Here is a 12,729-nt window from a genome sequence, read left to right as displayed (position 1 = left end):
CGGCTCGAAATGTATCCAAGATCACAAAATTGAAAAAATGACACCAAATGTAAGCTACTAAGGCCAAGAAAATCAACAAAATTGGAAGTAATCACTCCATATCTAGTCATATTCACACTAGCATACTCACGCTTGAAATTGTTCTTGCAAATACCATCATCTAAAACTATATTAAGTTGGGATCCAAAATGGAACGTCAATCTCACCTCCTAAAGTTGAGACATGCCAACTCTTGAAATTCTGAGCGTTCATAACTTGAGATGCATCAACCCATAAGATAAGAACAAAAAAAATGGTTGAAACTTCCAGAAATCCAGCTTCATGTTTTGTTGTCCATGTTTCGAATTCAAGTTGATCACAGCTAACACTATGCTCCATGCAATTCATTGTTTTCCATGTTATAAATTTCGGTTTATCACAGGTAACACACTATGAAAGAATGCTCTCCATTTAATCACATTACTCTTATAGAATGTATAATCCCTTTGCAGTTGTTATTGAGGCTCCTGTTGTACAATCTCTTTTGTCCACGATTATCTACACCATTGTCACCAACACACATATCATTAGCCATATCAGCATGTGAGCCATATCCTACCCTTGCTCTTCTAGTTAACTTCTTCTCGACAACACCCCCTTTGACTCACTTCTCAACTATTGTGGACTCACCCTCTTTGCATCTTTCATTAGATGCTTTGAGATCATCTTTCATTATTTGTTAATTTGATTTCCAATCTTGTCTCTGTTCTCCTGTGTCTCACATTTGGGTCGTAACTTATCCACTTCACTCGCAGCTTGGTTGACAACTGCCAGACATTTCAAAGAGAAAGAACTATATACGGTACCAGAACTATTGTGGACTCACCCTCTTTGCATCTTTCATTAGATGCTTTGAGATCATCTTTCATAATTTGTTAATTTGATTTCCAATCTTGTCTCTGTTCTCCTGTGTCTCACATTTGGGTCGTAACTTATCCACTTCACTCGCAGCTTGGTTGACAACTGCCAGACATTTCAAAGAGAAAGAACTATATACGGTACCAGACATTCTTCTCTGATGAGTTGCAACGCTAGCTAAATCACAAGAATCAAATAAACTTTTGTATTTTCTCCCAAGGAAAACAGTCTGCAACATACAGAATGAGATGAGCCAGAAAATGAAATATTGCAGGGGGAGAAGATCACTTAGTTTGGCAGAAATCCTTGAGAACGTTCAGATTGGTGAGGACTCAGTGGAGTCATGCATCTAAAATCTTGATAAACAATTTCTAAGGATAAGAAAACCTCCATTTGTAGGAACTTCACTCAAGAGAACAGACTCAAGACACAAATTGTCAGGAGGAGATTATGCAGTTGAACAAGAAGATTGGTTTCCTTCACCATACCATACAATAATGTAGCAGTTGAACAAGAAGATTTGTTCGCTTCACCATAACATATGATAATTTATAAAAAGAGCATTGAATTGACATCCAGCTCTGCATCAGCTATCGATAGATAGCTGTGCATCTATCATGGTAAACAACTCATAAAAAGCCTTGAAATGCCTGTAGCTGATATCAACGTCCTCGGTTCCACAAATCTCTCTGACACTGCAAAGGCAGTTAACATATCCAGTCAACAATAGAAATTGGAGATCCAAAGAATTCTCAGTCTTTTTCATCTGTCGTCTAAAGCAGAGTTGTAAATTCTGTGAAACAAATCTTTCAACCTTCCTGGGGTGTTCATGTTGCAAACCTATGCATAGAAAGCTGTGGTATGCCGCAGTCCACTGTCCGAATACCGATTCCAGATGCAAGAATTGGTCCAATGGTTGAACCACAGCCCATATCATTTCTCACAACAAAGCTCTGTTTCAAAAGGAAAAAGAATTTTGAGGAAACATAAAAACTGATTAACAACTAGTTTTGGATATTGCCAGGACTATTTAATCTAAAAACACGACCAGTGTAACCTGGGTTGGGATCCCCCTGGCCTTCGCAACTTCTTTGAATAGAAAAGCTGTGGCTGCATTTGTGGCATATCGCTGGTTAGCATTATGTTTGATTACAAGGCCCTCGTGTAGTTTTGGTTGATGATGATCCTCATGCCTTTCAGAATAATTGGGGTGCAACGCATGGGCCATATCAGCAGACACTACAAAAACAAAACTTGTAGTCATGAAAAAAAAAAAAAAAGAGTTGAGCTTCATCTTTACATCTTTACAAACAGAAATGTAAAAGCTTTAATCGGGTGAAACATGGACTTCATTAAAAAAATTCCAACCAAGACAGCAAATGCAATATTGGACTCAAAGGAATCAAAGTAAAAACATGAAAACAATCAAAGAGAAGCACGGACGCACAAATTAAGTTGAAGAAACTAAGGACAATGACATGAAGGTTGAATGTATATCTTTGATCATGCTGTTGGGAAATCGGACTTAAGTGTGGGAATGGTCTCTTAGCCTAGGAATCTTCCCTTTCTGTGATGTCACACCTCATTTAATAAGGTCAAAGAAGAGGTTGTACTTCCAGCCCATAAAGGGGCACCAATGTACTCACAAATCAATTAATCAACGATGTCTTTTCTGCCCAATCTTAGTCGTGTATACTCTCTCTCTCTCCCCATATCTCCATCAGTATCATAGTCATATGAGATGGCTGTAGTATAGAAGCCTCCATAGCCGCTGATCCAACATTGGTATCAGAGCTTGGTCTTCACCAATCCATTTGCTCAGCTTCAACCATCTTGGTGCTGACCTGCACGCTGCCTCTTCGTCAGCCCCAGCTGCATTCGCTAGCCCGATCTCCTCATTCAACCTTTTTTGTATTCGCTTTTCACTTTTGTGCCCTGTCACGCGCCTGATGCTGGCCGTCATGCTGCACTCACCACCAAGTCCACCACCCAGCTTCCACGTGTGATCTTTAAGCCTTATTCAATTAAAAGGCTTGAAGTCATCGCCAGCATCCCCCGCACGCCCGCTTCCGCCTGCCCCATCTCAACCTTACACATGTCAACACCATCAGCACCGACTGGAAATGTTTCGAAGCCATGTCAGCATTCGTATGCACCACTCACCAGATCTATAGCTCGCAAAAAGGATGGCACCACAACCGTCATCTTCCACATCAGCACACAAACATCAACATCATCAGCCTGTTGATTGTACCTGCGAGAAATTAGGGTTTGCAACATTTTGGGGCTTTCCTAATTTTTCTCCAAAATTGTCTAATAAGATGCTACAGCTGTCATAATATTTGTGGGTTTTTTGAAAAATTGTACCATTAACCCCTAATTAAGGGCCCTACAAATACCTAATTTGGGGGTTTTCAAAATTGAAGCCATTCATACTCTCACATTTGGGGCTTTCTAAGAAATTGATGCATTGGCACTCAATTGAAGTCACCGTAGTTGATAGATTTTAGGGCTAACGCCTCTTTTATCAAATTGAAACCTCTACCGACACATTGAGAGTTCCTCAGGTGCTCTGCCCTAGGCCTCGGGCCTAAAATGACGAGCCAAGCGTCCACTTCTTGGTGTGGCCACCAGAAGAGGATACACCCGCAAACATCATGGATAGGAAGTCTTTGCAACTTCCACATTTTTAGGTGTCTTTGAGTCAATAAGGGTCCTCTGCCCAGGTCGTCCCCCAAAATGGTGTATTTTTTCTTCATTTTGTATGTTCCAAACTCTGAGATTTTATAAACCCTAGCCAGGAGTAAGGGGAGGGGGGGGGGTGACAAAGATTAGTTGCTATACTCTGCCTAGGTTTACTCGGGATTCTGGAATCTGTTAAACAACACGAGAGGTGTTGAGTGGTGAATCAGCTGAGGGGGGACTGGAAAGCAAAGTAGGTAATGAAACTTTTTTGCGTAAGGGTCTCATCACTCCTTGGCTCTGAAGGGGGGTTTGTTGGGAAATCGGAGTTAAGTGTGGTAATAATCTCTTAGCCTAGGAATCTTCCCTTGAACACCTCAGTTAATAAGGTCAAAGAAGAGGTTGTACTTTCAGCCCATAAAAGGGGCACCAATGTACTCACGAACCAATTAATCAATAGTGGATTTTGTGCCCAATCTTATTTGTGTATCCTTTTTTTTACGTAATGATTGGTTGATTAGATTACGGAAATGTAATACAACGCAAAGGTCGCATGACCAGCTATACAAACATGTCTATAGAGGCCATCAGACCGCACACCCTAGAAGGCCACATAAAGCATGCCCACCGTATGAAGAGCACGTAACTAGGGGTCAGCTTGCGCCCTGGTGATAACATGTGCATCGATCAAAGAAGAAACTTGCCAAAGCAATAGGCCACGAACACGCTGGACGTGACCTTTCACCCCTGATTGTAAATCAAAGATGAAAGCATTTCGCATGAGCCAATTATGCCAAAGACCCAACCATCGAAAGAAAACAAAGAAGACCTCGTGTTGCTGATTGTTCCCCTTCAGCTGATCATGTCCAAATACCCACTGCCTAGGTGACAAAGTGTGTCCAGTCACCATTTGCCACACTGAAGAGATGAACTCCCATATCTGGCAAGCCACTGGGCAAGAAATAAACCTATGCCGACTAGATTCTGGGCAAGTCTGGCAGAAGAAACAGTTGCCATTCAAAAGTCTTTGACGTCGAAGGGCAGTGGCCAAAGGCAGGTCCCCCAACCATGACTCGCCAAATAAACACTTTGCCTTGAAAAGGAAGCTTGGAATGCCAACCACAGAATAGGATGCGCTTCCACTAGGAGGCCGTTTTCTTAACATTCCATACTTTATTAGCTTTTTCTACAAGCCATCTCTTCTCTTGGACCAAAAGATGATATACAACATTAGCGGAAGCCTTCAACAGCCTGGTCTTGCGACCCAACACCCTGTCATCCCATGCATGAGAAGAATCCATCCTAGGAAGGTGCCCTAGAGACTGCACTTGTTGCTGCAACTGCAACCAAATACACTTGTAACCTCGGGGCACACGAAATCTATGACGACCACGGCAGAATGATACATTCGCAGCCGCCCAAACAACAAAGTATCAAGCATCCTTACAACACCCAATCTTGCCATACGATTGAATTGCTGTCTACAATTATTCTTCTCTGGCCAAGTAATCATACGAGAGGTGGCCAACACCTCTGCAAGCAGGAATTTCTCATCTCGATGAGAATCTGGAGGTCTCCAAGAAGTGAACCGTAGCACCTCCTGCCATTATTTAACCAAATGATTGAGCAGAGGAGCAGCAGATACACGCACAGATTGTGAAAGCATTTAGAACATCCCACCAAGATGCCACATCCTCCAAAAATGCAACAGTCATGTCTATCCATGGCTGGGAATCAACACACAGCCTAAAGTAAAGTCCACCTACGGGCAAGAAGGTGTACCCAAACATCCAACATAGCTTCCCCTCCCATTCTCTTCGGGGTGGTAATATGCTTCCATGAAACCCAAGTCAACCCTGGATTATTGCCTTTCTTTGTCCACAACATGAATCGAAGCGGTTGGGTGAGAGCTATCAAAGCCTTTCGAGACCAAGGAGGTAAGGGCAAGAAATAAAAAAGCATAGCTAGCATAATGACCTGTGCCACTTTCAGCCGGGAGTGAAACGGCCATGCCTGAGACTTCCAGTACACAAACTTATCCCCAATACAGAGAAAGTTGTTTGTTGGTGACATCCGTCCCGATAGGATAGCCCAAGTGACATACAATGGTCCCACGCGGCACAACATGACCCTGCCAACAACCAAGCTCCTATAAATCTCTCTCTGACATCTATGCAACTAAGATGGGCTGACTTCTGGGTATTTATATACAACCCAGAAGCTTTCACAATCAAAGACCAAGCTGCCATTGCCCTCTCAATGTTGGCTTTGTTGGCTTTAACAAACATAAATGAATCATTAGCCAATGCTTGACCCACCAATTGCTGACCCAAAGGCAAAGTTAGCCCAACCACCTCCCCCTCCTAAGCCAACTGAGTAAGCAAAGTAAGCATGGGATGGGTAACCAAAGCTAATTTCAACCGACATCCTTGCCGCAAAGAGCGAGTAAGAGACATTGGGGACGTAACTCCCCATTCATCATAATCCAAGATTGAGATCCATGGCTGAGAGTGTAGATCAAATGAGACATATGTGGCCCAAAACCCATAGAATGCATCAATTCAGCAAGGAAAGACCAGTTGACATGATCAAAGGCTTTCTCCAAATCCAGTTGAACCATCACCACCTCCTGCTTTGTTTTCCTTGCATAAGCAATGCCTATTTGAACATAAGGATATCATGCAAGATATTGCGTCCCTTTATAAACCCATACCGAGCAGGGTGCATGAAGTCCGGCAGAAACTTGTGCAATCTGTTTGCCTAGACTTTAGAGAAAACCTTATACATACAACCCATCAAGAGATAGGCCTCCAATGTTATAAAGCAAAGGGAGAAGGCACCTTTGGCAACAACCAAATCATCCTTTCTTTCCAAGAATCAGGCATAGCTCTAGATTGCCAGATCTCCTAACAAATGGATGTCAATGGACCCTTCGACTAATCCGCATACTTGGAAAACATATGTATCTGACAATGATTATTCCTAAGGACCTCCAACGGGCAGATAACTTAGCCTTCATATAACTTGCCTCCTGACATTCCGCAACTCTACGAGAAAGCCAAGTAACAACAATATCCACTCTATCATTCCCTGGTGATATAGCCGCCTGAGATTGCAAGGCCCCCAGTAAAGATTGCAGCAGTGTCAGCTCTTGCCTCCTTTTCGAGGCTTGATGAATTCCATACTGATGAGCAAGGCATTGAACATTAGATAAAAAGCAATCCTAGGCTGACATTCCCTGCTGTATAAAACATAGCTGAAAATTATCAATCAATTGCAACATGTATCCATAAAAAACCTCATGATCAAGAAAGTTGTGATTGAAGCGCAAAGGCAGCCTCCCAAGCAAAGTTTTATAACCATCCACAAGCTGATGCATTATGTCCAAGACCACGGGGAAATGATCCGAAAGAACACGTTGCCTCTCCACAGCCACTTTCAATATCTCAGGCAAAAATAAATCATCATGCATACATTCTATCCAACCTGCTCCAAGTACTAGGATACTGGCGAGACTGAAAAGTAAAGCCAGAATCATAAGGATGCAACTAGGACCAAATGTCCTACTTAAGGACTAGAGACATAAAAGCGTCCCAAACCCGCCTTTCCAGATTATCCATTATAGAGTGAGGCGAATTAGCTTGATCAGCAAAAGAGCAGATATTAAAATCCCCATGGGAAAACCTAGTTTTCCTAACCTCAAACATTGTTGCAGATCCTACCAAAGAGAACAACGAGCCCCTACTGTATGGGGAGCATACACACCAACCAACCAAAGTAGTTCTTCTTCATAAGCGATCTCCACAACCATAAATCTACCATGTACATCTTGATACACAAAAGAAGGCTGAAAACGATCATGGACAATCATCATTGCCCTTGACTGGGTGGAAGGGTGTCCATTGAAGAAAACTCTATGTATAAAGCCACCACCCGCCTGACTATGTTGTTTGTGCTCAACAGCACAAAGAATATCCCATTTGCTTAGACAAGAATGTTTGCCACAAGACATATTGCTTCTTACAGGAGGAAATCCCGCGCACATTCCAATGAACTAGCTTCATAAGGACAAGAAACAAAGTCAATGAAAGCGAGGCTGCGCTGCCTTACCTTTCATTAGCAGCCAACGCTGCACATACATCACCCATATAGTCACCCAAAACTGCAAAAGAATTTTGCAAAACCCCAGAAGATGGTTGACCGTATGAAGAAGATTGATTCCATTGTTACCTCTTTCACTTGTATACCTTCTATCCCAAGGGGTGACAACACGACCTTATCTATCAAAAGCCAGATGAGAAGAAGGCTCATTAGCCCTGGTAAATTGAGGGCGCAAAGTATATTGCATAGGAAGAGATCCAATTCCCTGGACAGAAGGCTGGCGGTCCCGAGAATGAGCACCACCCTGACGTGAAGTAGCCCGGCGACCATAAGTAATAGGTGGATTATGCAAATTCCGGATTTTCCCTTGGCCAAATGACTGATCCATCTTTTTGCTTTTACGACTAACCACATCTTTCCAAGGAGCCTCCTCCTGAACTACTCGTTTTCCTCTATCCTCAACCTGGTGTACATCAACATGTTGTACAACAGAAGTACTGCATGTGTCCTCCACAACCATGTAAGAAGCCTCCTTGCCCACCTGAGACTCCACCTCAACAGGCAACCCTTCATCTTTGTCATTGAGCTTGCATTTAGCCATGAAATGCCCCAAGACCACATTGAAAACAGTGTCCAGCAAATCCATCCAAAATTTCATCTACCACATCTGACTGCAAAAAGGAAGTCAACCACTGACGGATCATATACATTGGCGGCAAGCGCCACTAACGGACCTGCAAAACGGGGTGTGTCCATTGACACTTGTTGGGGTAAAGGCGTTATGCCCACCCTTATAGTGTGTACAAGCCCATAAGTTATAGTACATAGTACACTTAGTACTTTTAATGTACTAAGTGCACTATGTGTACTAGTGCAATATACATGTGTGATAGGGGAGTCACACACTCATATCATTATGAGTTGACTTATCCCCACAACTCTCTCTCTCTCTCTCTCTCTCTCCAGCAGTATCATAGTCATGATGGCTGTAGTACAGAAGCCTCCATAGTCGCTGATCCAACACATGCACCACGTGTAAGTGGATAGAATTGTGAAAAAGTTGTTTGCAAACATTGTATGGTCGAGTTCTACTCACAACACAAAACATACTTGACCAACAATGACGAAGACCAGTAAATTCCTTAGCATAAGGTGGCCCAGGCCTCAACCCTCATGAAGGTCAGACGGATAGAAATCTCTTCACTGGACCTATGCTTGATACACACATCCTGTTGGGTATGGGGGAAGAAGCCTGCACACAGACACACACACACACACAGCTGCAAGAGAGAGAACACAAGTGAAGCTCAAGAGTGCTGGAAAAGATGTACTCAATAATCATAATGAAAGTACAATGTGAGTACATAAGGTAGCCTAGGGCAAAGTGCCCAACACACATAAGTGTGTTCACACGAGGAAAAAACCTGTGTCTAGTCACAGGGAAAAAGTGCCCGTGAGTAAGCTGTGTTCACACCTGAACTAGCCGGGAGTGGTCATGACCAACAAACCCCCCTCAAGTTAATGGTGTGAACAGAGACAGGGTATACCAGACTACCCTGGTAGAGGCTGTAAGCTCAAAGCTTTGCGAAAAGCTTCAAACTTTTCCCTCAAAAGAGGCTTTGTAAACCCATCTGCTATATTGTCATGTGTAGACACATAAGCGAAGTCAATCTCTCCTGCATGGAGCCTTTCCATGACATAATGATAGTGAACCTCAATATGCTTTGTGCGGGCATGAAATACTGGGTTTCGTGCAACTGCCAAAGCACTCTGACTGACAGTGTAAATGGTGGTAGGGGACTGCTGTCCAACACCAAGATCGACTAAAAGGCGTCGTAGCCAAACACATTCCCCAGTAGCTGTAAAGGCTACCCTGTATTCAGCTTCACAGCTAGAAGTGGCCACTGTACGCTCCTTCTTACTGAGCCATGAGATGCATGAGTCCCCAAGAACAAAACAGTTCCCACTGGTTGACACTCGCGTGTCATAGCAACCTGCCCAATAATTGTCTGTAAATGCAAGCAAGCATAGTATAGAAGAACTGCCAAGTTTGCAGTGCCTTTAAGATAGCGAAAGACACGCTCACACGCTTGCCAATGCATAGTGCTCGGACAATGCATGAATCTTCTCAACAAAGAAACAGCATACTGAATGTCCAAACGAGTAGAGCATAAATAGATAAGGCATCCCCCACAGCCTGCTGTGGATAGGTGGCAACATCAAAAGGCTCACCAGCATGCTCAAGTGACAGTTTTAAACCTGGTTCCATAGGAGTAGAAACAAGTTTACAATCTGTCATATGAAAACGCTCAAGGAGCTGCTCAACATATCTGCACTGAGATAACATGATACCCCCCTCAAAAGGTATAAACTGTATGCCCAAATAGTAATGTAAATGCCCCATGTCTGTGACATCAAATGCATGCTGTAAATCAGCCTTAAAAGCTGAAATATCACCCTCTTCAGGGCCAGGGACGAGCATGTCATCCACATAAAGAATGAGGATGAGAATATTGTTCCCAATGTGGCGAACATAAAGTGTACTTTCAGCTGAACTATTCTGAAACCCTTTGGCAGTTAAGTATGCATGAATTTTGTGGTGCCAAGCACGAGGAGCCTATTTGAGACCATATAGTGCTTTATGTAAACGGCATACTTTTCTTACTGCACCTTTTTTAACAGAGCCAGAAGGATGAGATACATAAACTTCCTCCTACAAATCACCATTCAAGAAGGCAATTTTGACATCCAACTGATGTACATGCCATTGGTTGTGGGCAGCCAATGCAATAACAGTACGTATGGTAGTCATACGTGAAGTGGGAGCAAAGGTCTCCTCATAGTCAATGCCCTCACGTTGGGCATACCCTTTGGCGACCAAGCGAGCCTTCAGGCTTACGCTTAAGCTTGAAAACCCATTTTGTGCCAATAGCACGCTTGCCTGGAGGCAAGTCACATAACTCCCAAGTACCATTCTTGTCAATGGAGTCCAACTCCGAACGCATGGCTGCCACCCAATTGTCATCCTCCAATGCATCAACATGAGAAATGGGTTCCTCATTACAAGCGGTGGCAACAAGAGCTCTATCCACATAATGTGAAGATGCATGGCGAGAAGCAACACGTGTACGACCTGGCATAAATGTAGACTATTTTCTATCATGCAAAGTGTCAATCAGCCATCTAGGAACAGTTTTTGACTTCCTAGTATCTGCATCTTCCTCTGCCAATGCATCACCCAAGGTATCCAGATCAATCCGAGGCATTTCGAGATCAATTTGGGGCAAGTTCAGCTGCTGATTTTGCTGGTTTTCAGCAGGCATAGGTGGCTATAAATGAGCTGAAACTGGCTCTACGTTGTCCACATTTGAATTGAATAAAGGCAACAAAGTATCAAACACATCTTCCGGCCCAATAGATGGTTGTCTGGTACATGAGACAAGTGGTTGAGATGCATATTCATCAAAGATAACATCTCTTGACACAATGATCTTGCCTGTATTAGGCACATAGAGTCTGTATCCCTTACTCTCAGTACTATAACCAATGAAAATGCATTTCATTGCCTTTGCATCAAGCTTATGTCTTTGTTGTGTGGGCACATGCATATATGCCAAACACCCAAAGATTCTCATATGAGTCACCACTGGAATCCTGCCATTCCATGCCTCATAGGCAATCATAGATTTCAAGGCTTTAATAGGGCTACCGTTAAGCACATAATTGGCACACATAACCGCCTCAAGCCAAAATTTACTAGGCAGATCCTTGCTCTTGAGCATGCAACGTGCCATCTCCATAAGTGTACGATTACGTCTCTGTGCAACTCCATTTTGGTCGATCTGTACGCAATGTGACAAGCTTGTGTCTACAAGCATTTTCAACCATGGGACGGAAGTCTCTGACAGCTGCAAAGGCACCTGACTTCATTTTTAAACCATACCAACAAAACCAAGTGTAGTCATCAATGAACGTGATGAAGTACAAGTGTCCTCCAAAGGATGGAGCCCTCATGGGGCCACAAAGATCACTATGAATGAGCTGTAATGGATGGATAGCCCTCATAGCACCATCTTTAGGAAAGCAATTCCTGTGCATCTTTCCAAGGATGCATCCCTCACATACATGCTTGAAGGGAACCTGCATAGGAGGAAGCTCATGCACCATACCTTGCTTCTGCCAAGCGTACAAGAGATGGGAAGTTCAAGTGACCAAACTGAGCATGCCATAACTAAGTGTCACTCAACACACAGGAGGTGGATGCAAGCATAGCATCATGAGAATAAGTACTCCTATCATACATGTCAAGCTTATACAAGCCACTGCATAATGTCCCAGAAAGCATAAGAGAAGCTGAATCTCTGCTGTCATACACTAGGCAACAATGGTCAGAAAACTGAACCTTAAACCCAGATAATGCAAGGGTTGAAACAGAAATGAGATTCTTCTTAATACCTGGTACATATAAAGTGTCACAAAGAGTAAAACTATCCCCATTACATGCTATTAGCTCCACATTGCCAATGCCTTTGATGGACTAAGAGGCATCATTGGCACACATAACTATGCCACCTGGAGGTGAATCCTGCAAATTGGCAAATAGATCTCTGCAAGAAGTGATGTGCTTAGAAGCACCGCTGTCAAAGTACCAATCTTCAGTTGAGATAGACATACAAGAAGCAGGCAAATTGCATGTAACCACTAATGCATATCCCTCATGAGCAAAGTTAGCCTCTTCTTTAGTGTCCACAGTAGAAGCCAAACCTTGCTACTTCTTTTTCTTCACTCTCAATGCACTTCCTACATTCCTCAATAAGATGGCCAAGTTTTCTACAATAGTTACATCTCTTCTTTTTCTTGTTGTCACCCTCTTTAGACGAGGTAGAATCTCAATGGGCATGTGGTTTGCCCTTAGGTTTACCACTAGATACAGCCCCAGATTTACCTTTGTTTCGATCAAAGGCACCAAATGCCTAATCAGCAGAAAGCATAGTGGTCCTATTAGAACGAGACTGCTCCTCCTACAATAAGAGAGTCACCAACTCATCA

The 12,729-nt window shown here is 43.1% G+C and overlaps 1 protein-coding gene across 1 annotated transcript in view; it reads right to left on the bottom strand.

Moving 5' to 3' along the window:
* Positions 1-1,083: 1,083 nt before the first annotated feature.
* Positions 1,084-12,729, bottom strand: part of LOC147604886 (putative aspartyl aminopeptidase) — an 83,312-nt gene continuing 71,666 nt past the window's right edge. The window contains exons 8-10 of the mRNA XM_086793787.1: positions 1,955-2,136; positions 1,738-1,850; positions 1,084-1,592 (exon numbers count right to left, since the gene is read on the bottom strand). Of these exons, the coding sequence (XP_086649913.1) occupies positions 1,484-1,592; positions 1,738-1,850; positions 1,955-2,136 (404 nt within the window). The 3' untranslated portion in view covers positions 1,084-1,483. The remainder of the gene's footprint in view (positions 1,593-1,737; positions 1,851-1,954; positions 2,137-12,729) is intronic.

This window comes from Cibotium barometz, chromosome 60, assembly GCF_041138505.1.
Source record: "Cibotium barometz isolate CiBa-2024 chromosome 60, ASM4113850v1, whole genome shotgun sequence".
Lineage (NCBI taxonomy): Eukaryota > Viridiplantae > Streptophyta > Polypodiopsida > Cyatheales > Cibotiaceae > Cibotium > Cibotium barometz.
The sequence above is the reverse complement of the archived record's forward strand: the minus strand, read 5'-3'. Positions and strand labels throughout refer to the sequence as shown.